Source organism: Delphinapterus leucas, chromosome 1 (genome assembly GCF_059928025.1).
Source record: "Delphinapterus leucas isolate spDelLeu-1000000601 "Yukka" chromosome 1, BTC_Dleu_Yukka2, whole genome shotgun sequence".
NCBI classification, from domain to species: domain Eukaryota; kingdom Metazoa; phylum Chordata; class Mammalia; order Artiodactyla; family Monodontidae; genus Delphinapterus; species Delphinapterus leucas.
In genome coordinates, this window is record NC_143129.1 from 150636463 (window position 1) to 150663806 (window position 27344).

Consider the following 27344-nt stretch of genomic DNA (forward strand, 5'->3'; position numbering starts at 1 on the left):
CACCGCCCCCCCAACACTGCCTCCCCTCTGGCAACCACCAGTTTATTTCTGTATCTATGTGTCTCTGTTTTGTTCATTTGTTTTGTTTTCTTTATGGTATTTTTCCTTCTGTATCTGACTTATTTCACTTAGCATAATACCCTCTAGGTACATCCATGTTGTTGCAAATGGCAATATTGTATTCTTTTTTATGGCTGAGTAATATCCCTGTGTGTATGTGTGGGGGGATGTGTTTGTGTGTATCACACCTTCTTTATGCATTCATCTATTGATGGATATTTAGGTTGCTTTCATATCTTGCTATTGTAAATAGTGCTGCAATGAACATGGTACATATATCTTTTGTTTTTTTAAAATATTTATTTATATTTATTTGTGGCTGCGTTGGGTCTTCGTTGCTGTGCATGGCTTTCTCTAGTTATGACGGGGGGGCTACTCTTTGTTGTGGTGCACAGGCTTCTCATTGCAGTGGCTTTTCTTGTTGTGGAGCACGGGCTCTAGGCGCTCAGGCTTCAGTAACTGTGGCACGTGGGCTCAGTAGTTGTGGCTCGCAGGCTCTAGAGCACAGGCTCAGTAGTTGTGGCGCACGGGCTTAGTTGCTCCGTGGCATGTGGGATCTTCCTGGATTAGGGCTCGAACCTGTGTCCCCTGCATTGACAGGAGGATTCTTAACAACTGCGCCACCAGGGAAGTCCCCATATACCTTTTCAAATTAGTATTTTCTTTTTTTTCAGATAAATACCCAGGAGTGGAATTGCTGGATCCTATAACTGGTTCTATTTTAGTTCTTTGAGGAACCCTCGATATACTGTTTTCCATAATGGCTGCACCAGTTGACATTCCCACCAACAGTGTGTGAGAGTTCCCTTTTTTCCATATCTTCACCAACACTTGTTGTTTCTTGTCTTTTTGGTAATAACCATTCTGTCGAGTGTGAGGTGGTATCTCATTGTGGTCTTGATTTGCATTTCCCTGACAATTAGTGATGTTGAACGTCTTTTCATGTGCCTGTTGGCCATCTGTATATCTTCTTTGGAAAAATATCTATTCAGCTTCTCTGTGGAGGGGCTGATTTTGGAGATATTTACTCTACTATTACGAAAATACTTTTTCTATGTATGTCGTAATCTTTAAAATTGTGTTTTTGCAGACTAGCATATTGTGTTTTGCTTTTTTATCCAGTCTGATAATTTCTGCCTTCTAGTTACAATACTTAAGATATTTACATTCATGTAATTATCCATATGATTGGTTTAAGCCAGCCAGTTTGCTACTTATTTTATATTTGTTCCGTCGGATTTTCTTTAACCCCTCTTTTGATGCCTTCTTTATGGAACTTTCCATGGTATTCCTTTAAAGAATGGCAGAATTTATAGAACTGTGGCTAAGGAAAAATGTCATGTCTTCTTAAATATACTACAAATTGGAAAGAGACTCAGTATTTTCCAGTGAGGACAGTTAGAGCTGTGCTGTCCAATAGAAGTATAATTTGAGCCAAGGATATAATTAAAAAATTTCCCCTAGCTACATTAAATAATTAAAAGAAGTGATAAAATTAATTTTAACAGTAATTTTATTTAAGTCAGTATAAGTATTATCCTTTCAACATGTAATTAGTGTAAAAGTTGTTAATGAGTTTTTTTACACTTGTTTTGTAAACATTCTTTAAAATATTTTTGAGCAAGTCTTCAAAATCTTGTATTTTACATTAACTGTCCATTTCAATTTGGACCAGCCTCATCTGTAGGCATAACACAGACTTAGAGGTACTCTTAACAGGTTTGGTTTAAATGAGGCAGAGTAGAAAATGAAGCTGATGGACAGAATGAGATTTCTGAAGGCTTTGATTTTAATAATCAATAGTGAATTATTAGGACAAAAGTAGAAAATAGAATAAGGGGTAGATGGAGTCAAAATAGCTAGCATAGAAAATAATCTTAACTGCTGTATACAGAGGGACATGAAGTCTTTGTCATTTATTCAGTGCAATAGTCTATATTAAGATGGAGATGATAGTGGTTTTCATTCTAATAATAACTATAGTATTTATTTATTTATACATTTTTATTTATTTTTTTATTTTTGGCTACGTTAGGTCTTTGTTGCTGTGCGTGGGCTTTCTCTAGTTGTGGCGAGTGGGGCCTACTCCTCTTTGTGGTGCATGGGCTTCTCATTGCAGTGGTTTCTCTTGTTGCAGAGCACGGGCTCTAGGCGTGCAGGCTTCAGTAGTTGTGGTGCATGGGCTTAGTTGCTCTGTGGCATGTGGGATCTTCCTGGACCAGGGCCCGAACCCGTATTCCCTTCATTGGCAGGTGGATTCTTAACCTCTCCGTCACCAGGGAAGCCCACTAGTATTTATTTAAAACACTGTCAGGCACTGTTCTAAATACTTTGAATGTATTGTATTGACTCATTTATTGTGTGACTTTAAGTAAGTAAATCACCTTCACTTTATTGGGTCTCTATTGTTTCCCTGTATAAAAAATTCAAAGCTGTACTAGATAATTTCTAAGCTGCTTCTTAATATAGAAAGTCTGTGTTTTTGGATACATTGATGAGGAAATTAGAGTTTCTGTTCTCAGGGAATTTATAATCAAATAAAATAGGTGAGGTGTATCCACTTCATTAAAATGCATAGAGACAATAATTAGGGCCTTAAGAGAACTATAAAATGCTGTGAGAATTTAAAACTATTTACTTGACTATAATAAATTAACAATAAATGTTTGAATTAGATTGAATTGAATAGTGATAGTTGGTGAATCAAGAGAAGTTTTGTGTATGGGATGACAGTTAATGTAAGCCTTGGGAGGTAGAAGTAGATGAGGAGGAGATGGCATGGAGTAGAAATGAGCAGTAATCCAGATAATGGAAGAATGCGAGCAAGAAAGTAATGTGTGCGTTCAGTAAACAATAACAAATATACTTTGATTGTATTTTTAGGAGGTGTCAAGTAATATTGCTATATGATAAGTTGGATTCAAATCTTGGAGAATCTTCAATAGCCTACTAAGGGTATGGTTGATCACTGAAAATGAAATGTGGCAGGAACTGGAGAGACTGTGCTATGTAATTTTTAGAAACCCTACATCTTATGCCTATATACCTTGTGTCAGTCCTGAGAATAGTTAAGTGCAGTTTTATGTTTAAAAAATATTTCATTGGGCTAGAAACTTACACTTCACTTGCTCTGAAAGTTTGTCGTATTTCTTCTGATGAGGGTGTGTATGGGCTGAGACTTAGGGTGATACAGGTCAGATTTGTGCTTTTTTTGGTATTTTTTTTTGTCCTCTAGTATTGTGCTTTATTTCTGCTGAGTCTTAATCCTTTGCGATTAAATGATGCTGAATAAGTTTATGTCAGCATTCTACATAAAGTGGGAGCCTGAGGCTTACTGTTTAAAACTATTAGTGTCTGTCCCAAGAGCCAGTACATAGAGCACAAATAACCAAGTGGAAAACCATAGATATCTCAGAGGGATGGAAGTTATAAAGGCATTTCATTTAACTCTGTAAATACTAGAATCTCTGTCTTTTTCTTTTAACTTGTGCCTATTTTTATTAGCTTAGCAGACTAGTGTTTTTATGTAATGTTTGGTAAGTTATTTTAGTACAGTAGTTCAGGGAATTCATGAAGCAGTCACATTCATCTGTCTAATTTCTTTCAGGTAACTTGCCCAGGAGTGGTACTGAAAGACAAGGAGGACATCTATCTTAGCATCTGTGTGTTTGGCCAATACAAAAAGACACAATGTGTCCCAGCCAATTTTCCACTGGTCTTCAATGCCAGAATGGTGTTTGAAAAGGTGAGTTCAAATATCCAATCAAATGTTAACCAATAAAAAATCAAAGTGGTTCCAAATTTTGAATAACACATATTACGATTGTTGACTATGCACTTTGATTTAATTCAAAAGGAGATTTGTAACTTAAATCCGGAAGCTTGAAAATAAATATGCATTATATTATACATTGAATCAGTTGCCTCTTCTTCGTGATGGATCAGTTTACTTCTAAAATTGTCTTAGTGGTCTTTATGTAAAATATAGCACCTTGAATTCTAAGTAATCATTTTCATAGAAGAGATGGGGGAGATATTAATAGGTAAGAATAGGTCATATTTTGCTTATGGCTGTCATGTGGTGCTTCTTTCTATAAGTCTCTTTTCCTTTTTCCCCCCTGAATCTGGTGCTTTTGGGTAATTATTACCAATTGTATTTCTCACTTTTTTCTTTCCTTCTCTCCTTGTCTACTTCCCTCTTTCCTTCCTTCCTTCCCTCCTTTCTTCCTTTCCTCCTTCCCTCCTTCCTTCCTTTTTCTCCTTCCTCTTCTCCACAGGTAATTACTGAGTACCTGGTCTGTTCCATGCACTGTTCTAGGCACTGGGTAAAAAAAACAAACATGCTCCCCTCTTGGAGCTTTCATTGTAATAGGTGAAACAGACAATAATCAAGTAAATAGTAAGTGTCATGAAGAGAATAAAGGGAGGGTAAGGGGACAGAAGGATTAGGGGGATTCTTTATTTTAAAGGGTGGTCAGAGAAGGCAATAACGTTGAAACTGAGCCTGAATTATGAGACAGTATCAGTTATTTAAAGGTCTAGGGTAAAAGCATTCTAAGCAGAGGAACAGAAAATATAAAGGTGTCTTGTTGGGAATAAGCTTGATGAGCTGGAGGAACACCAAGAAGGCAAGTATGACCATGGTAACAAAGGGAGGACTGCTAGCAGATCAAATTGGAGAGGGAGGCAGAGCCAGATGTAATTTTCGTTTGTTGGTAAAATCTTGTATAGTGATCATGAGAAGCAGAGAGGAAGTGACAGTTCTCAGTAATGTCAGAAGTTTCTTTGGTTGGGAAAGGAATATTTTGGGAATGAGAAGGAAAACACAAAAACTATTTCATATATGTCTTCCTTTTACATTCTCTTCTCTATCCTGCTTCCCTCTGCCTTCTCTCACTATAGATGTTCCCCGAAGCAGTAGACCCTGGAGATGTGGTTGCACAGCTTGAATGTAAGTTTTTAACTTTTAATTTCTGATTCTAAGAGATTTTAGAATCATGCTCTTTAATCCTGAGTTAGATAAAAGTCAAAAAGGGTCAAACAAGAACTTCAAAAATCTTGAGGTGAGAAGTTTTTTACACTTTTTAGAATTTTGAAATATACCTGGAAATAATAAAAACTACGTGTGCTGCAGAGAGATGGGGAATTTTTCCTTTTTCTGTGTTTGATCTGTGAATAACAAAAAGACTTATCTGAACTATTTATTGATTAAAATGATATGGGCTGTTAATGATGTAAGAACTGAGATTCATGTTAGGTGGGACTTTGCCCTGCAAACAAAAATATGTCTTTAACCTCACTGTATTGCAAATCAAGATAGTAAACAATAGAAGATTGAAGTAATAGTAGCTTAAAATATATATGCTTTTGCATTTTGTATTATATGCAATATGTTAATAAATTATTTGAAAGTGACGTATTCAAGGCTGTGGTTAACAGTAAATTCTTCAAAGTACTGGGGATCAACTATAAAAAGATCCAGTTTTTTGTGAGAGCAGCAATGCAAAGGTATACGTTGGGGAATACGTTATTTGAGCTCTGAGTATGAAATGAAAAGCTCTGTTATTTATCCTTGTAATCAGAAAGGGATTAGGGATTACCATATTGGTCTAATATATAATTGTGACTCAAAATGCCAACAATATTGAGCATCATCAATGTCAACTGTCCCTTCCATACCTTTTGCACCCCGTTGGGACTCTAGCAATATAGAAACATGCAGCCTGGAACCATGCTAGAATCTGGGCATATGGGTAGAAATAGGGCTGGCTCATTGTTTTACCTTCAGGGAGTTAATAGTTTAAAGAACTCTTTATGGCTAATGTCAATATCGTATTTATTTTTTATAGCTGTTCTTGCACTTGGTATTCTGTCTTCCACTACGGCAGACTAGTGAGGTGGCAACTTGGTGCCAGTGCGTAATGACTTTTAATTTTCTTGAACATCTTGTTCAGTATCTGGGAAATTGTGTATCTTAGAAAATATGAAGATAATTATTTCCCTTATCATTCTGAAATTCTCTTGTTATAAAACATAATTTTTCCTATTTTATTTGAAATTTAGGGTCTCTAAGAGTACTTGGTGGTTCTTATTAGTTGGAATCTTTCTTGTCTTGATTCCCCTGATTCAGTTTTTCTCTTAGGTTTCCTCCTGCATCACTGACATTCCACTTTTTGGTATCTTTCTCAAATTCCTCTGGCTTCACTTCTCTGATCTCTTTTGACTTAGTTTCTACTCTCTCCTTATATGATATTCTCCAAAGACTTGGCTTCATGTTTTACCTATCTTCTGATGGTTTCCACAGCAGTCTTTATCCCTGATCTCTCTTGTAAGCTTTGGACCCCTTTTCTTTTACTTTTCTTTTCCTCTCAGCTTTGCAGTTTTTTGTTGTCCCCTAACCTTATTAATATGAAAAATTAAAATATACTAAAAGTGGAAAAGATGGAATGATGAAGTCTCATATACCTGTCAGCTTCAACAGTTTTTGACATTTTGCCCATTGTATTATATGTTTACCCTGCCACTTAAAAAAATGTTGGAATATTTAAAAGCAAATTCTATACATACATTACTTCACTGCCAGTATTCTGGCATGACCTCTAATTGATAAAGGCGTTTTTGAAAAAAATATAACCACTATATTGGTATCATATGTAACAAAATTAATAATAATTCCTTAATAACATCGAATACTTAGTCATTATGCAGGTTTCTCCAATTGCCACCACAATGTCTTTATACAGTTGGTTTGTTAAAAATCAGGATCCCATCAAGGCGTGGTTCACATATGTATATGGCTGTTTAGCTCTTAAGTTTATTTTCTTCTGTAGTAGTGTCCCTCACTTTTTTTCTTCCTAATGCCGTGAATTTGTTAGAAAAATCAGGTCCTTTAGAATGTCCTACAGTTTGGATTTGGCTGCTGCTTCCTCAAAGTGTTGTTTAGCTTATTCATCACTTATATTATGTAAACTGAAAATTAGACCTAAAGGTTTCGTTCGATTCAGGCTTATTTGTTTTTTTGGCAAGAATCCTTCATAATTGGTGCTCTGTACTTATTATTGCATCATATCAAGTGGCATATAATGTCTGATTGTCTTAAGTTTAGTGATATTAAGATTTATCTTTTGCCTCCAGGCAGCATCAGCCTGATTCCTCCGTGATAAGCCTCCTCTACCGCCTTTCATCGAACAGCTTCAGCATTCCTTGAGACCTGTCTTTTCATTAGGGGTTACCAAATGTGATTTTTCTAATACTGTTAATTTTTTCTATATGTGTTAGCTGGAATTCTTCTCTAACAGATATTTTCCTTATCAGCAATGTGATGACCCTGAAATACTGTTCTTGTAGGAAAGGTAGTGTCATCTTTCCTTTCCTTACTTTAATAGCTTTAGTGAGGTATAACTTACATATCACAAAATTTACCCATTGTAACTGTAGTTAAGCGATTTCTAGAAAATATATATAGTTGTGAGCCGTCATCACAATCCAATTTAGCATGTTTCCATCACCCCAAAAGTTCTGACGCCTGCTTGTACTCAGTCTCTATGCCCACTTCCAGTCCCCACAACCACTGATCTATTTTCTATCTAGAAAATAGATATTTGTATATTTTTCTTTTCTAGAAATTTTATATAAGTGGGTTCTTATAACATTTAGTCCTTTGTGCCTGGCTTCTTTTACTTGGAATAATGTTTTTGAGGTTTATTCATGTTGTTCTACATATTAGTAGTTCATTCCTTTTTATTTATGAATAATATTCATCTTGTATGGAATTTTTTTCCCCTTCCATTCACCATTTGATGAACATTTGGATTGTTTCAAGTTTTTGGCTATTCTGAGCAATGTTGCTGTGAGTATATGGATACATGCTGGGTTGTATCCTAAGTATATGTTTAACTTTTTAAGAAACTGTCAGCCTGTTTTCTAAACTTACTGTACCATTTTACATTACCACCAGCAACGTATGAAGATTTTCCATATCATCCCCAAGACTTGATATTGTTAGTCTTTTTGGAATATATAGATGTGTAGTGGTATCTCAATGTATTTTTTTGCTTGTTTGTTTGTTTTTGGTTTTGGTTTTGTTTTGCGGTACGCGGGCCTTTCCCTGTTGTGGCCTCTCCCGTTGGCGGAGCACAGGCTCCGGACGTGCAGGCTCAGTGGCCATGGCTCACGGGCCCAGCTGCTCTGCGGCATGCAGGATCCTCCTGGACCGGGGCACGAACCCGTGTCCCCTGCATCGGCAGGCGGACTCCCAACCACTGCGCCACCAGGGAAGCCCTCTCAATGTATTTTTAATTTGCATTTTAATACTGATAATGTTGAGCATCTTTCCAAGTACAGATGAGCTATTCATGTAGCTTTTTCTTATAAAATGCTTGTGCAAATATTTTGCCCATTTTTGAACTGGGTAGTTTGTCTTCTTACTGAATTGTAAGTTTTTTTTTGTCTTTAAAAATATTCTAAATATAAGTTCTTTATCAGATATATGACTAGTAAATATTTTCTCCCAGTCTGTGGCTTATTTTTTTCATTCTTTTAATGGGGTGTTCTGAAGAACAAAAGTTATGCAGTCCAGGTTATCAATTTTTTTCTTTTATGTATCATGTTTTTGATGAAGTCTTTGCCTTACCCAAGGTCACAAAAATTTTCTCTTTTCTTCTACAAATTTTATGGTTTTATCCCTTACATTTAGGCCAGTGGTCCACTTTGAGTTAATTTTTGTGTATGTTGAGAGGTAAGGATCTATTTTTTCTTTGGTAGATGGTACAAATGCTCAAGGAGATTCAGAGACCCCCTTAACTGGGCAGTCTGATAAATGGCCAGATACTTGAGTAACCTCAGGTAAAATGCTTACAACGGTCCCTGGCACGCAGTAAACACTTAAAATGTCCCTTGTTTATTTTTATTGGTGGTGTGTTATTATTATTACTCTTATTATTGGGGAACTGCCAAGTTCCATTCATACCATATCTGCACCCCAGAATCACCAAGCTTCTGGGGAAATATATATTTATGATGTATAAATATAAAGTGATATTAAGGGCCAATGACATTAAAAGCCATATAGGGCTATTTTACATTCATAGAGAAGGCATTCTCTTTAGGGAAATGGTTTTAATCCTGGAATCTACCAGACTAAAACTAATTATGACTAAAGCCATTTCCTGGGAACCATTTTTAGGCAAGAAAGAGAATGAAAAGTTTTCTAGTTTATAGACTACTCTATTGAAACTGGAGTTTCTTCCTTTCTCACTGAAGCTTTGTAGATTTTCTTCTACAGACTCACACACACACACACACACACAAACGTACTCTGTCACACGTACACAGTACACTCGACCCTTGAACAACGTGGGTTTGAGCTGTGCTGGTCCACTTATACATGGATTTTTTTCAATAGGAAATACTACAGTACATGATCTGTGGTTGGTTGAACCTGTGGATGCTGAACTGCAGATTCGGAGGAACCATTTATATGGAGGAACTGATATGGAGGGCCGACTATAATCTATATGCAGATTTCAACTGCAGGAGGATGGTCACCCCTAGCTTCTGCATTGTTTACGGGTCAGCTACATACTGCCACAAATACACTGCCTGAAAAGCTCTTCCTACAGATATGGATTTGCCTGCTCCCTCACTTCTCTCCAAGTCACTCCTCAGATTTATCATTATAATGAGAGATCTTTTCTCACCAAAGTATTTAAAAATAGCTCCCCCTTTTGGTCAATATCTCAATCTCTATCCCATTATCTTTAAGGTTATTGTATCTTCTACACCAGAATACTTTGAGAGTAAAAGAGTGTGTTTTTAGTATTTCCACCAAGACAACAGCTGTGAAAGGGGTACTGCTCAGGGCAAATAGGGATGAATGGTCCTCCTGTTTTTCTTCCTAGCACTGATATATTATTTATTTTTTATTTTCTCTCTCATTAGAGTGATAATTTCATAAGAGCATTGACTTTTCCTTTTTTGTAGCTGCTGTGTGCATATGACAATACTTGGCACATACTAGGTATTTGATGTTCAAGGAGTTAAACAAAATATCATAAATGCATCGTATAACTGCCTCTCATTACTGTTTTCATGAGTGTTGGAACTGTCCTACTGAGAGATACCTGTTTGTAGTATACAATCCTTTGATTAGGAAATGTATTTTGTATTTGAAATTTTGAAATGTAATAATAGCTGCTCTGGCTTCTTTCTCGTTTGGATAAAGAGAAGATGCGATCTTTATTTATATTGCAGTAGATTACTAGCTGTCCCTATTGTTTTCTCTCGCCTGTAGGGAAAAATAGCAGTTTCATTATAGCCTCTGCTTTTCAGCTTCTGGAAATTAGTGCTTACCTGGTGTCTGGGGTATTCAGAATGCTTTCAGGTGAAGATTTGAAGGCTGAGAATAAATCCTTCAGTGTCTATGAATGAGAGAGTCCCTGCCTCAGTGGTCAGGAGAGCTTGTAGGACTCAGGATTCATATTTTAAATCCATGATGGCAGATGCATTCCCAGCAGTTCGCCCTTGCAGTTAGGGCAGGTAAATAGGCATTTATTGGAAATTGTTATAGCAATTACTCTTGCTGGTACAGAGTGTTAATGGCATTCTGGCACTCTCTCTCAAGGTGTTTATGGTAGCTTTTGATTTGCTCCATGAGACTAAGATTTCTGGAGTACTGGAGTACATTTACTTTGTAACTTGGGTTGAAAGTACATGTGAAAATGACAATTTTTACAGAAGGAGGGAAAATGTCATTATTTAGTTATAAGAAAGAGCAACTGTAAAATGGGATTAATTATACTATATGTTCCAGGAGATGTAATTTACATGAACCTATTATTTGGTTTCCAGGAACATTAGTTCTCTAAAAACTTTTCCATTAATAATTTAAGGTCTTTTCTTCTTGAAGTATTTTTGCCAAAATATATATTTTTAAATATAAAAGAATAGAACATTGTTTATAGAAACTAGGAAATAGTTTTCTCTTTAGAAGTTAATCTATGTTCTTGTGATAAAATATAAACTAATTAAACCCAAGCAATTACTTTTCAGGCCACTTCTTTACAGTTGAGGAGTTTCAATAACAATTCTACCTGTATTGTTTATTTTATTACTTCACTTTGTGTGGCAGTGATTCATTGTGTCCATGGGAGATTCAGAAGGTATATAGTATATTGACACAAATCTTAAATTTGTTTTCTATTTAAACCCTTTGTTTTTAAACTTTATACTCTTCTTGAGATCACTGATACCTCTTTTTTTTTTTTTTATTAAACATTTTTTTTTTTTTTTTTTTGCAGTACACGGGCCTCTCACTGTTGTGGCCTCTCCCGTGGCGGAGCACAGGCTCCGGACGGAGATCACTGATACTTCTGAGACCACTGATACCTTTAGCAAACTTATTGGAATTAAAAACTATATTTGGAAATATATTTTGTTAACAGCTGTGTTTATTTTTCTTCACTGTAATTTGTTCACAGAAATAATACCTGGCAATACTAAACACCCATGTAATATTTTGATTGACGTTTTATTGGCTATATTCTGCTTGTGTTTGGCCCCTTCCAGAATGATTCTGGCTAGTGTGGGGTACTTTTGTTTTACTTATATCACTTATAAAAGGGCTATTCCCTTCTTTGGCTTTATTTTTAACCTTTTACTTTCCTTTATGAAATGGTTTTTGTTTTTAATATTTATTTATTTGAAAAGAAAGTGGAACTTTTTCTTCTGTCCAATTTACAAGTACTGAATTTGCAGTGTCAAAGCAAGGCAAGTTCTTCAGACTGGAAAGGGTAAGCACATTGTGCACATGGTGTTAGAACTTTTCACCCAGAGAACTACCAGGCAATTAATTTTATTATTCTGTAGGACTTGCTCTCAGGCAAGGTGTATACATACATACATATGCATATATGTAAATATTAATGTCTTACTTTAAGTCTGGTTTTTAATTATATTGAAATTATATTTTTAATTGGTTATAGAATTATTTTAATTTTCTTCATAGCAGAGTTACATATAGTCTACAGAGCTGATTGCAAACAACAGTCCTGTAACATCCCTATCCTCCATCATTTCCTACTCCCCTAAGGACTGCTTTTTTTTTTTTTTAAATTGTTTTTCTTTGTATTCACCTCCATTGTCTCCAACATGCTTATACTGCATTTGAAACGTTTGATTTTTAAATATTGGACATTATTTCTACTTTCCCTTATGAAAAATGAGGATTTAAATAGTTTTCATATGTTCTCTCTTTGCTCTCAAAATATATACATGCCCATTTTCTGTCTTTCTCTTCTCTTAATACAGTTATATCATAATTTTAGATTATATTGTTAAGATCATGTAAAAAGTATTATGGCTGAACCATGTGGTATATATACTATCATACTTTTTCTGCAAGGATTTTGTTTTCACTTGAACTAATAATTACTTTCCTTTGCTTAGTTTTATAGTTTTAGTTTTTTTGTTTTTGCTTAACTTAACCCCAATTCTCCCTCAGGTATTTACATTATTTTCTCACAGTTTAATGTTCTTTCACTTATGAATCATTTTTGTTTTTTTGCCTAGAGGCCTAAAACTTTTTAATTTATTTTTAAAGTGTAGTAATGCTACTAGAATATGTCCTGAAGTTGCTTTTTATGGCTTGGTACTCTTAGGTACAGTGCATTCTCCTTCATTTGTAGTTTGTAATCTTTTTTCATTTCTGTAAAGTTTCATGAACTATATATACCATTTAATATTTATTTTCTTTCTTTGCCTTAGTGTTTTTCATCAGGGTCTATGTTGGATTTTTTTTGCATGTTTAGTATTTGTTATTTTTACTCGTATTTTAAAATCTTTTTGTTTCTTTTTGATTAAAACAACTTTTTGTTCTTTTATTTCTTTTAAGATACTATCTGTTGTGATTATTTGCTTTTGTTTTAGTTTAATCTTCGTTTCTGAAACAACTTCCTTCTCTATTTCTGCTTCTTTCCTAAGTTATTACCATCTTTCTTCTGTGTTTTTCTAAATTTGATTTATGTAGTTGCTTAATATCTTGTATTACTTCCTTAATTTTCAAGTAGTAGATTATAGTTTTTATTTATTTTGAAAGCATGTCTTTTGGATGCTTTCACTGTAGGAACTTTTTTCTTTTGCTCACTATTATTATCTTTTAAACAAGAGCTTGGTATGTGTTTGACTGTGATCCTTTTCTTTGCTCATTCTTAATTTAGATTTTTTCCCGTGAATTCTTAGAAGGAAGCGTGATTTAGGATAATTTTTTATAGCTTCACCAAGCTCCCTTATATAGTGTTCAAAGTATGGTGGCTTGCTTTCTGGAATTTTCTGCCTTTGTTCCATTCCACTTTAGATAGTTTTTTTCTGCTGTTGTTTTTTTTCTGCGTTTTCTCTTTCTACATTTTTATCCTGTTTATTTTGTATTCTGTTCTCTACCATTTTTCTTGGTTTCTTGTGCTCCATCCTGTCCAGGAACCCTGGGTGTTGTTTCTATAGTTCTTACAGGCTACCAGACTACTTCACCACCTTTGGACCTTACTGTACTCTTTTGAACTCACCTGCTATTGGAATGGGCAAACACCCTTCCAATTTCAACTGCTTTTCTCAGATTGATCTACTTCTTCCTACTGAGTACCAGTTGGGTATTTAGAGTAACTCTTCCCAGGTCCTTTAGGTACTCCCTTGCTTTCTTCTGCTTCTCCTGCATAGATAGATGCTGATACCTCGCAGGTTTTGTGGTTGTTCGTGGTTTGTCATCACCTGCTTTATCTTAGGGTTTGTGGAGATATCTTGTCATTTATTTTATTGTAAATGTCTGTAGTTTTCTGCTGTGTAATTGCTGCATATGTTTTTCTGGAAGGGAGGTTTGGAGAGACTTGAAAATTCTAGTCTTCGCTTTTATTTTGTGTTTTTGTTTCTGCCTTTCATATTCTGCCTTTCATATTTCATCAAATTATTGGCCATCTATTCATATTTAAGAATAGAAGACTGAAATGCTTTTGGAAGTTATGTGCCAGAGGTGCCTGGTACCACTAATTGCTAAGTCTGTTGGGGTTCCTCCTGGATGCAGATTGTCAATGTGTACTTTATTGTAGGTGATTTCTCTGGGTCATTTTATTGGAAATTATGTCACTATCTTTTTATATCTTTTCTCTTCAGCTGGTCATATTCAGTAAAAGAATCATTCACATATTTCTCCTAGAGGCTATATACTTGGCGACCTGTTTATAGAACCTTGTAGTGGAAGAAGCTGTAGTAAAATCTCATTGTATAGCCCAGACTCTTAATCTACCTGTTTTCTTATAGTATTACCCCTGCTGTCAGTTGTACCTGCTGTTTCCATTCCAGTGAAGACAACTACTACTACTATTACTTCTCCTCCTCTTTCTCTTCCTCCTAACCCTCTTCTTCCCTCTCCTTCTTCTTCTCCTTTCCCTAATAAACTTCCATGCCCCCCCTCCCTCCCTTCTCTGCTCCAACTCTCTAGAGAATAACTTCCAGTCACCTGTTTGGGAATGGGGAAGGGCAGTTTCCTAGTGGTGTAAATTGGAAGAAGGATCTGGGGTTTGACTGCTTCTTCAACTTTCAATTATTACTCGGGTTTTTAACCCCACTGATTCTGTCATTTCCAGAGGTACCTAGCACCACCAATTGCTACGTCTCTTAGGAGTTCCTTAGTATAAAATGGTTTGCTTCTAAGCTTTCCTCTCTATTGGCTTAAGATTCTTTCTCCAGGCTGTTAACTCAGTTACCATTTTTGTTCAAACTGTTTTCTCTTTAGTTTTGTCATTGTGAGTTGGTATGTGTGTGTGTTTAATCCTTTTATTCTTTTAGTGAGGGCTCAGAAGGGAACAAAAGCTAATGCGTACATTTAACCTACTATCTCTAACTGGAAGCACTCATTTGTAGCTCACTGAAATATTACAGTGTGAATACCCATGTAACTACAACCTAGGTCAAGAATTAGAACATTGCCAAAACTTCAGAAAGCCTTCCTTATACCACCTCCTAATCTCTATTTCCTCTGTGTTCCACAAAGGAATTTCCATTTTAACGTCTAATATTGTCATTTAGTTTTGCCTGTTTTTGAACACTAAATAAATGGAATTGTAACGTGCAAATTCTTTTGTTCCTGGCTTCTTTTGCCCAGCATTTTGCTGAGAAACTGATTTGTGTTTTGAAAACTAATTCATTTACCTTTATTGCTATACAGTATCTTCATTATGTGACTCTACTCCAATTCATTTATTCTGTTATTTACAGATATTAATGGGCATTTAGGTTATTTCTAGTTTTTGCTGTTATGAATGAAGTTGCTATGAACATTCTTGATTACATGCCTTGATGTTCATGAGCATGCACACCTATTTGGTGTATATATAGAAGTGGAATTGCTGAGTCTTAGGGTCAGTATGAGTAGACAATGCCAGACAGTTTTCCAGTGTTTCTCTATCAATATACACGCTGCCATTGATGAAAGTTCTGTTCTCCACAGGACCTCTAGAACAGAACCTCTAGTTCTGTTCTCTCTTGCCAACTCCTGGCATTGCCAGACTTTTTCATTTTAGTCATTATGGTGAGTGAACAGTGGTTTCATTTTGCATTTCTGTGACGATAAATGACACCATCGTTTTTGGACATCTTTTTGTATTTGTGTGTGAAATGCTTGTCTTTTGCTCATTTCTCCTTTTGGTTGTTTATTACTTTCTTACTAATTTGTAGGACTTCTCTATATTTTCTAGTTAATAAGCTTTATGTCAGTTATATGTGTTGCAAGTAGCTTCTCACTCTGTGGCTTGCATTTTTAATCCATTAGTGATTCTTGTTCTTTTGGTGAACAAGTTTATTTTTAATATAGTCTGACTTAATAATGTAGTTTGATTTATTAATCTTTTCCTTTATGTTTAGTGCTTTTCTTGGGTCATGTTAAAGAATTTTTTTCCCTACCCCAAGTTATGAAGATATTCTATATAATTTTCTAGAAACCTTATTTCTTTACCATATACGTTCAGATTTACAGTCCCCTTGGCTCTTATTTTTATATATGGTATGAAGAAGGGATAGCATTTTATTTTTATTTTATGTCTATCTAATTGAGCAATACCATTTGGTGAAGAAACTTTTATTCCCATTGCTCTGTAATGTTTACTTTATCACAAATTAAGTGCCTACATACATGTGGATTTTTAAAAATAGATCTTCTATTTTGTTTCATGGTTCTTGCATAAATATTATGCTTTCTTAATTACTGGAGCTTCAGTTTTGGTATCTGGTAGTTTAAGCCCTCCAGGTTTATTCCTTTTTTTTTCACTTTTACTTATTTATTATTTTTTAATTGAAGTATAGTTGATTTACATTGGCGTGCCAATCTCTGCTGTACAGCAGAGGGACTCAGTTATACACATATATACATTCCTATTTTAAATATTCTTTTCCATTGTGGTTTATCACAAGATATTGAATATAGTTCCCTGTGCTATACGTTAGGACTTTGTTGTTTATCCCAGGTTTATTCTTTTTGAAGATTTTCTTAGCTGTTCTTAGTGTCTAAAGTATACTAATTTTAATCCTTAGCGTACCCTTCAATGATTATTCACATTTGTGTACCTCCATAAGCACCATTCATCAAGATAGAGAACATTTCCAGCATCCAAAAAGGTTTCCTTGTGCCTCTACCAGTCACACCCCCCTCAAGATAATCACTATTCTGACTTTTGTCAGCATTGATTACTTTTGTCTGGTTTTGGAATTCATATAAATTAAATCATAAATATGTATTCCTTTGAATATGGCTTTTTTTTCACTCAGCCAAATGTCTGTGAGAGTCACCTGTGTTGTTGTATTTCAGTAGTTCATTCTTTTTTATTGCTCTTTAGTATTCCATTATATCAATGTACTATAATTTATTCATTTCTTGTTAATGAGGATGGTTTTTAGTCTTGGCTTATTATGAATATTCTTATAAATATCTTTTGGTAAACATTTATAGTAGTTCTCTTGGAGTGGAATTTCTGAGTCATAGAATAGGTGTATACTTAGCTTTTGTTGATACTGCTGGACAGTTCCCTAAAAATAATTGTACAATTCCTTTTGAGTACTGAACATTGTATGTGAAAAATATAGAAGTAATTGGAGGCATAACATCATGCTGTCATTCTCCAGGTAGGCTTTATGTTTGACTTTTATTTCCCTTCTGTAGGCTGCTAGTGATACTAAGAATCCTCAATCATGTCAATCTAATGTCAGAGATTAAGATGATTTGACGCTGGGTTTCAATCCGTGTACAACACCAGGGTATTTCCAGTTCATCCTTATTCCTATGATGTTGTCTTTTACAGGCTCTATCCAAACTGTGGAGAATTTATGAAGACCTGTCCTTCTTGGTATAGCCCCTGTAGTGATATTTTGCTTCTAGGTCTGTGAGACCATCAAAATCTCAGCTAAGTTTATCAATCCTTCATTTGCAATTTCTGGAATTAGCAGATGCCCTTGGGGAGAAAGCAGCTCCAATGTTTGGCTCATCTCCCTGTCTTTTCTTTCTTCTCCTAGAACTTACTTGGCCCTGTAATTCTTCACTGCCGTATTATCTTCTCTATGCCTTCAAGTGGATTTTAAAAAATAACTTGACCTGATTTTCTTAGTCTTCCTAATAAGATGATTGGTCTGCTTTATGTAAATTGCCATTATCTGAGGCAGAAATCTGTTCCCCCTTAATATCCTTTCTACCCTCAACCTGTCTCTGTACTCTCCCATTTGTCCCCCCCCATTATATCTGTTTAATTTTTCTAAGTATCTGTATTTGGGCTAGTAGTGCACAGTTAATTATTACAGCTTTATATAATCCATGTTCTTTTCATTTAATAAACACACATTTATATTCCTACATGTTTATTTTTCTAGATGAACTTAAAATCATTTTTTAAGGTCTAAGATAAACCTCTTTGAATTTTAATTTTAATTATATTTTGGGAGAATTGGCATTTTTACATTATTCATTCTTCCCATGTAGATAGGTGATGTATACTGATTTGCTAAAGTTATGCTTTCTTTCAACATATTACCAAGGTTTTGGGGTATGTATGTGAGTGTGTGTGTGTGTGTGTGTGTCTGTGTATACGTATACTTGCCATACATTTCTTATTATGTTTATTTCTAACTGTTATATATTTTGTGGCTTTAGAGAATAAGGTTCTTCACCTAATTTTCCTTTTTTCCCTTTGTTTATGGTTGATACACAAGGAAGTGATAAAAATATTTATTGTGTATCCAGTCATTTTGCTGAACCTTCATATTGAAGACTGCTAATGTCTTTTCAGTGTATTTCAAATATTTATCCATGATTAGTTTAAATATTAAAAAATATTGTTAATTTGTCTTTCAGTCAGAGCATGTAGCCTATAATATTACTGCTTCTTGGAATTTATTGACGTTTTCCCTGAGCATCTGGGATAGGAATCAAATATAATCATGACATGGTTGCTTAAAAAGGTATATCCTTTTTGTGTTGGTAAAAACATTTGAAACTTTCTATATCTTACTTTAACTTATTTATTTCATTATGTCAGATATTACATCAAAGCTGACATACCGGAGATTCTTAATAAATGTCCATTCGCGGGTCAGTGCTACAACTTGCCTTCCTGGCTTTTTATACCAGGAAGGTTAATTTGGTATTGCTGATGGGCTTTCATAACCTTCAGATTGATGCTAACACAAGTTATTTCTCAGTGCTACCTTTCAGTCCTTTACTTCTTGGAGAACTTCCTTTTTAATTTATCTTGTAGATATTTTAAACATATTCATTTCTCTTATTAGATGTCTCTGTTTAAACTCCAGCCTTCTTAAGGTGAACAGATGACTACTTCCTACTTCACTGACTAAAACTGAGGCCATGTTAGTGAATCACTTCAGTTTACTCCTCCCCTGCCCTAAAAGTCATCTACATTGTTTCTCATTCTTATCCCCTTTCTCCTGGTCCTGGAGGATGAGGTTTCTGCATTCTGCTCAAGATTATTCTACTTGTCCCTCTTATTCATCTCCTCGTGCCATCTCTAGTATCTTGACCATTAGATTTTTTTCCCTCTGTGTTTGCAATGTCTGTCTTGCTAACCCTCACACTGTATGTTATGTTGTACGTTTACATCTTTAAAAGATATTTCCTGTCTTCATCCTTACCCTCATTTAGCTATTATCCTATCTCTTTATTCTACGCCTCATTCAAAATATAACTTCCTTACCTCACTGTATATTTTGTAAATTACTGCTTTCTAGTTCTAGTAGAATTGTTAATGAAAACAGTGCAGGCTGAGCTCAGATCTCAGCTCAGGAATTTATGTTTGGTAACCTTAACCGTTAGTCTCTATTTCTTATCTGTAAAATGGAAATAATGGCTTGTTAGGGTTGTTTTAGGGATTTGTTTGAAGCTCATAGGAATACCATTTAGAGAACATCTTCTGACACACAGAAGATGTTCTCTAAATGGTAGTAAATACTATTATTTTGACTACCCATATCCTTTTTTAAAAAATGTAGTATTCTACTTTGTAATAATGTTTTTCAAATAGTTGAGATTACAGAATAAGTGACATCAGAAAAAATATAGTGTATGTTTATCCTGTTTGTTTAATTTGTTTGATTTCTAATAAAATTTTATGTTCAGATATTTTCTAAAGGATAGGGTTTTACTTTGTGGTCAGATATTATAATTATTGTAAGTGCAATAGACCAAGTTTCTTAAATGCCAGTCTCTTATTTCAGTATCATCTTTAGCATTAGTTCTTTTCTGTTCTTCCATTTATTGATAATAGGATGAGAAACAGCATGATGTATTCATGGAATATGCTGTGTGATTCAAGGGGTGATAGAAAAGTCTTCCAAAACAAAAGTTGCTTATCCACTGGCTTATGATAAAATTTGTTTTTTTAAACTTTTTGATTGCCTGTGCAGATTCAGTCACTGTGAGAGAATATAGGGGATTCAGAAGTGAATAAAATATAGGCTGTTTGTTCAAATGAGTATCCATCTTAATAAAATAAGGATCAGACATGTAAATAAATAATCAGAATCCTTGTATATGTGCACTGGATTTGAGGAGGTCAGAGAACTGTTGGATACAACATTCACATGGGTGGATGTTGTTCAAAATTATGGCAAGTCTTAGGTTTGAGAGGAAGATAAGCTTGTTTTATCTTCGGTGAAAAAGTGGTAGGGACCTTGAAGTTAAGAGATTGTAGTGAGAAGGAGGATGAGCAGTTGACAACATCAGATGCCATGAGACTAAAAGGAGAGGATTAACTTCTTGTTAAGAGCCTAGTGCTTCTACTATCCTCTTTTTAAAACTTTTATTGTTGTTTTTAAAAGAAAAATTAATATATGTTCAGTTTACAAATTATAGGAAATATGGAGGAATTCTGACAATTTTAAACTGATTTTATTGAGATAACTAGATACCATTTGAAGGAGGAATGTGAAGTTGAACATGTAGAATGTGTGTCTCTTATTTTAGAATTTCTGATGGAAAAGGCAGAAGAGAACTTTAACAAAAAACAGCATAATGGGAGCTCTCACGGTGATGCTATTAGAGCACACGCACACAACTTTCTCTAATCAAAAACATTAAAAAAACATTTTTAGAGAAAATTTTATAAATATACAAAAGTGGACACTAAAAGAGAATAATGAACCCCCTCGTACTCATCACTCAGCTCAATAATTATCAACTCATGGCTAATGTTGTTTTACTATATCTCTCTACTTCATCACGCTTTTCCAGATTATTTTGAAGCAACTCTCAGACATCATATGCTTTTATCTATTAGATATCAATATCTAAAATATAGGAACAGTACCATACCATACCTAAAAATGAACAACTTTTTAATATTAAATATCAATTCAGTTCACATTTCCTCAACTATCTTATAACTTAAAAAATAAGTCTTTTGTTTGAATTGGGATAAAGGTAAGGTCCATACATTATGATTGGTTGATGTCTCTCAAGCATGTATATTCCTCTGTTAATTTTTTTCTTTTGTGTAGCAGTCTTTAATTCATTATTTTTCTAGGTATTTCACACTTTTAAACAAGATTATAATGTCATTTCTAACTGTTGCTGATATGTAAAAAAATACATTATTTGACATATTTACCTTGTTTCCAGCAACCTCGCTATATGTATTGATTTAAAAAATGTCTTTAGGTTCCTTTGGACTTTTTATGTACACAATCACATTGTAAATGATAGAATTATAGTTTCTCTTTTGTTATAGTTATATCTTTTATTTCTTTTTATTGCTCTATTATGCTTTCAGTGGTTTAGAACTCCAATAAAATGTTGAAGTGAATGATAGTAGTGATAGCAGTGAATGAAGTGAATGTCTCATTCCTGATCTCAGAGAGACAGCTTCAACATTTCATCACTTGGTATGATGTTTGTTTTAGGTTTTTGGTAGATAGCCTTTATTAGATTATAAAAGTTCTTTTCTATTTCTAGTTTGCTAAGATTTTTATTTGAAAATGAATGATTATTAACTTTTATGAAATACTTCTTTATTCTGTTCAGGTGGTGAATTATGTTGCTTTAGTTTTGAATATTAAACCATATTAATATATTGATGGATTTGATTAGATAATGTTTTATATAGGATTTTTACATTTCTGTTTATGAAATAGATTGCCTGTCATTTTCCTTTCTTGTAAGGTTCTTGTCAGGTTTTAGTATCAAGATTTTGCTGGGTTTATAAAGTAAGTTGAGAAGTGTTCCTTCTTTTACTGGTCTGCAAAAGAGTATGCATGTAATCAGCATTATTTTCTTCCTTAAAAGTTTGAAAATTCACCAATGAAGTCATCTGTCTTAGTGTTTTCTTTGTTGTAAGGTTTTAAATAATGGCTTGTGTATGTGTGTGTGCATCTACACATATATCTGTATATACACACATATGTACACAACTATTCAGTTTTTTCTATACCTGCATAAGTTTTAAGTTTCCTTTTTGTAGGAACTTGATTTTTTTAATATATCAGATTATTTTTAAGTAAATGTCATATCATATATCCTTTCATTTATAGATATAGATATTAAAATAAAGGAACACCTAAAAATTAACAGTTTCTTACTATCATCAAATATCCACTCAGTTCACATTTCCCCAATGGTTCTATAATTGTTTAATCATATTTTGTTTGACAGTGATTCAGATAAGACACATTCAATACATTTGTAGCATGAAATTATTCGTAATGCCTTAGGATTTTAAAATATCTCTATGTCTTTCTTTTCATTCCTGATATTAGTAATTTGTGTCTTTTCTCTTGACCAGTCTTGCCAGGCATTTATCAACTGGTGAATTGAACCTTTTATTATTTTGATGCTTTTGCTTTAATGATGACTTTATCTTTTATAGTATAGCCAAACCAGCTTTCTTTTAGTTGTCACATGTTATATATTTGTCTATATTTTTGTTTTCTGTTTTTCTGTATTCTTACATTTTACATGTATCTTATGAGTGGTACTTGGAGAGAGGTTTTTGTTTTGTTTTGTTTTGTTCTAATCTAATCTGTCTTTTAATTGGACCATTTAGAGTATTTCTAAAAATGCACAATATAATTATAGGGATTAGTGGTTATCAGGGATTAGGGATGGGTTGGGGAGGGAGGTGGATGTGGTTACAAAAGGGCAACATAAGAGATCATGTGGTGGTGGAGCTATTCTGTATCCTGGCTGTGGTGGTGAATACACAAACCTACACTCCTGATAAAAGTGTATAGAACTAAATATAGACATACACATTCACATACAAATGAGTACAATTAAAACTTTTAATCTGGATAAAATAAGTAGATTGTATCAGTGTCACAGTGGTTGTGATATATTTTATTATAGTTTTGCAAGGTGTTACCACTGGGGGAAGCTGCATAAAGGGTATATGAGATCTCTGTATTCTGACAATTTGTTGTGAATCCTCATTATCTAAAAACGTTAAATTAAAAAAATGTTTTTACTGATATATTTTGGTGTAAATCTACCATATTGATATCTACTTTTTATTTGTTTGGATTGTTGAATATTAGTGCTTTTCTTTTTCTACTTTTCTTTTTTTTAATAGTTTTTTAAAAATATTTATTTACTTGGCTGCGCCAGGTCTTAGTTGTGGCACTCGTGATCCTTAGTTGCAGCATGCGGGATCTTCAGTTGTGGCATGCAAACTCTTAGTTGCAGCATGTGGGGTTTAGTTCCCTGACTAGGGAAAGAACCCGAGCACGGAGTCTTAGCCACTGGACCACCAGGGAAGTCCTCTACTTTTCTTTGAATTAACTATTTTTTGCTTTTTCATTTCTACACTTTTATTAGCTTGAGGGTCCATGTTCTTTAACTATTTTGTTTTTTTTCGTGGTTAGTATAGAGATTACAGCATGCATGCTTGAGTTTTCAGAGTTGTGTACGTATTTTTATTTTAACCTCTTCTAGGACAATGAAGAACCTACAACTACTTAACTTCTAGATTATATGTTATTTTTTGTTATGCATTTTAACTTAGTGTGCAATGAGACTACACAGAATATTATTGCTATTATTGTATAGGCATCATTCATTTCACTTTACAACTGTATTTTACCTTTTTGGTTGCTCTTTATTTCCTTTCATTTTTTGAGCTTCTCAGTTTATTGTGTCTTTCTGAAGAATATCCTTTCATAATTCCTTTCTTACAGTCTTTTGATGATAGATATCTTGATTTTTATTTATCTGAAAATGTCTTAACTTTTTTTGAAGTATATTTTTGCTGAATATTGGTATGACTGCCTTCCAGCCCTTAGAAAATACTATTCCATTGTCTTTTTGCTCCCTTAGTTTCTGTTGAGAAATCATCTGTTAATTTTATTGTTACTTCTTTGAAGGTATTTTGTCATTTTCTGCTGGCTTCTTTTAACATATTCTCTTGGCTTCTTTTAACATATTCTCTTACGTCTTTGTTTTCCTGTAGTTTTACTTTGATGTGCCCAACTCTGTGTGTGTGTGTTTTAAAAATTTGTTCTGCTTGGTGTTTGTATCTTGGTATCTTTCTTCAGATAAACTCGGAGATATTAACTTTTCAAATATTTCTTTTGCCCTTTTCTCTTCTCTCCTTTTACAAAACCAATTGCACATTGTTAGATCCTCTTACTCTATCCTTTTTTTTTTTTTTTACTCCAACCTTTGGGCTTTCTGTGCCTCTCTCAAGATATTTATTTTTGTCTTCCAAGTCCATAATTCTCTCTTGGGTCATTTGTAATCTGCTGGTAAATCTGTTCGTTGTGGTTAGTTTTTGGTTATTTTTTAGCTAAACAGTTTCTAGCTCTCTGCTGACATTCTCAATCTTATATTTTATTTTCTTGAGCATATTAATTGTATTTTAAGTTGCAGTCTGATAACTAATTTTTCTGGATCTCTTGTTGATCTGTTTTTTTTTTTTGTTTGTTTTTGTTTTGGCGATACACGGGCCTCTCACTGTTGTGGCCTCTCCCGTTGCGGAGCACAGGCTCCGGATGTGTAGGCTCAGCGGCCATGGCTCACGGGCCCGGCGACTCCGCGGCATGTGGGATTTTCCCGGACCGGGGCACGAACCTGTGTCCGCTGCATCGGCAGGCAGGCTCTCAACCACTGCGCCACCAGGGAAGCCCTGTTGATCTGTTTTTATTTCCTGTATTTCTCTTGTGTTTTGATCCCAGTGGTCTTTTTTTCCTATATACCTGGTCGATTTTCATTAAATGTCAGATTTTGTATGTAAGAATTTTAGAAATAATTTGAAACCTTAGATGAAGATATTTTCCTTCAGACAAGATTTATGATTGTTTCTAGAGGGCACTAGCAATTCTGGATCAACTTATTTAGACAGGATTTGGGATGATTCAGATTTAAGCCTAAGTTCTTAGTTTGCTGTCTTAGTACATTTGGGCTGGTATAACAAAATACCATAGACTGTGTGGCTTATAAATAATAGAATTTTATTTCTCATACTTCTGAAGGCTGGGAAATCCCAGACCAAGGAGCCAGCAGATTTGGTGTCTGGTGAGGGTCCCCTTTCTGTTCATAGAATGCCATTGTCTCTTTGTGTTCTCATGTGGCAGAAAGGGCAAGGAAGTTATCTGGGGTCTTTTGGGCACCAGTGGCACTAATGGGCACTAATCTCTTCAATGAAGGCTTTGCCCTAATAACCGCCAAAAAGCCCTAACTCTGAATATCACATTGGGGGTTATGATTTCAACATATGAATTTTGAGGGGATACAGATATTCAGTGTATAGCATTGGTTATCTATTTTTAGTTTACTCTCTTTTTTTAAACTTTTTTTTAATTAGAGTATAGTTGCTTTACAATATTGTGTTAGTTTATACTATACAGCAAAGTGGATCAGCTATATGTATACATATTTCCTCTCTCTTTTGGATTTCCTTCTCATTTAGGTCACCATAGAGCACTGAGTAGAGTTCCCTGTGCCATACAGTAGGTTCATATTAGTTATCTATTTTATACATAGTGTCAATAGTGTATATATGTCAATCCCAATGTCCCAATTCATCCCACATCCCCCTTTCTCCCTTGGTATCCATATGTTTGTTCTCTACGTCTGTGTCTCTATTTCTGCTTTGTAAATAAGGTTGTCTATACCAATTTTTTCAGATTCCACATATATGCATTAATATATGATATTTGTTTTTCTCTTTCTGACTTACTTCACTCTGTATGACAGTCTCTAGGTCCATCCATGTCTCTACAAATGACCCAATTTCATTCCTTTTTATGGCTAATATTCCATTGTATATATGTACCACATCTTCTTTATCCATTCCTCTGTCACTGGATATTTAGGTTGCTTCCATGTCCTGGCTATTGTAAATAGTGTTGTAATGAACATTGGGGTGCATGTGTCTTTTTGAATTGGTTTACCTTTTCAAGATTCAGTCCTATAGCCTAGCCATTTTATCAGGCCATTTTCTCTTACCTGCAGACCTCCCTTCTCATCTCTTCCCAAGGTCATGATACTCCAATTTTTGTATGAGCTTATCAAAAGCTGTACTCAGCTTCTTAGCCTCTTAGCTACCTCTGTCAGAACTGTCAGATACCCAAAAGGAAAAGTAACCTCAAATACCAGGCTTATCTCTCTGTGTTTACTTCTGTTTTTTAAAATAATACAGATAATTTTTTAAAATTTTATATATATATTTTTGGCCGCGTTTGGTCTTCGTTGCTGCGTGTGGGCTTTCTCTAGTTGTGGTGAGCAGGGGCTACTCTTCATTGCGGTGCACGGGCTTCTCATTGCAGTGGCTTCTCTTGTTGCGGAGCATGGGCTCTGGGCACACGGGCTTCAGTAGTTGCAGCACACAGGCTCAGTAGTTGTGGCATGTGGGCCCTACAGTGCGCGGGCTTCAGTAGTTGCGGTACGTGGACTCAGTAGTTGCGGCTCATGGGCTTAGTTGCCCCGTGGCGTGTGGGATCTTCCCAGACCAGGGATCGAACCCTTGTCCCCTGCATTGGCAGGCAGATTCTTAACCACTGCGTCACCAGGGAAGTCCTGTGTTTACTTCATATACTGAGTTTCAGACTTGTAATTTTTTTACTACCTTGTTAGGTTTCTCCTGCCTTCAAGCAGATTTTTTAGTTATCTACCTTTTCAAGTCGATTTTAGCAGGAGGTTTGTTTTTGAACCTTCTAATCTCTCAGATTACCCTGCTATGTTCCATTTACAGCCTTCATACATCCTGTTCCTCCTGCTTGAAAACCTCTAGTTTCCCACCCCCCTAACTCCTAGTTTTCACCTATTCATGCTATGGGTCAAGTCCTGAAGAGCTCCTCCTCAGCCTTCACTGACTCCCTGACAAGATTATCTTGTTATACTCTCTTATAGCACTACCTGAATGCCTTTATTGTACTTGTAGTTTATAATTATATATTTATTTGTGTCTTTATTTCATTTAATGTTTGCCTTTTCAACACAGTGTCAGGTGCTTGAGGAGTAGGACTGTTACCAGTTTTTTTTCTTATTACAGATCCGAATGATAAGCTACAAGGAATATTTAATATTTCCTCAAAAACTGGACATACAAGTATTGGGTTAAATGACTGAGATTTCCCTTGGATGAAAATAGCAGAATTTAAAGAAAGGAAAAGATTACATTCATGGGTTCTTAGAAGGTAGAAAGGGCATAATTTATATTTTATTTTTATTTAAAAACTTTATCATCAAGTACTTCAGACATATTAAAAGTGTGAGTTATGTAATATACCTAGCTGTATTCACCACTCTGCTTAAG

At 34.8% G+C, this 27344-nt stretch overlaps 1 protein-coding gene across 3 annotated transcripts in view; it reads left to right on the forward strand.

The window, feature by feature from the left end:
* The window catches only part of SPATA6 (spermatogenesis associated 6), a 171875-nt gene that overhangs the window by 20299 nt on the left and 124232 nt on the right, over positions 1-27344 (forward strand). For all 3 annotated transcript variants that reach the window (XM_022575641.2, XM_022575640.3, XM_022575642.2), the window contains exons 2-3: positions 3668-3805; positions 4963-5011. In XM_022575641.2, coding sequence (XP_022431349.1) covers positions 3668-3805; positions 4963-5011 — 187 coding nt within the window. The remainder of the gene's footprint in view (positions 1-3667; positions 3806-4962; positions 5012-27344) is intronic.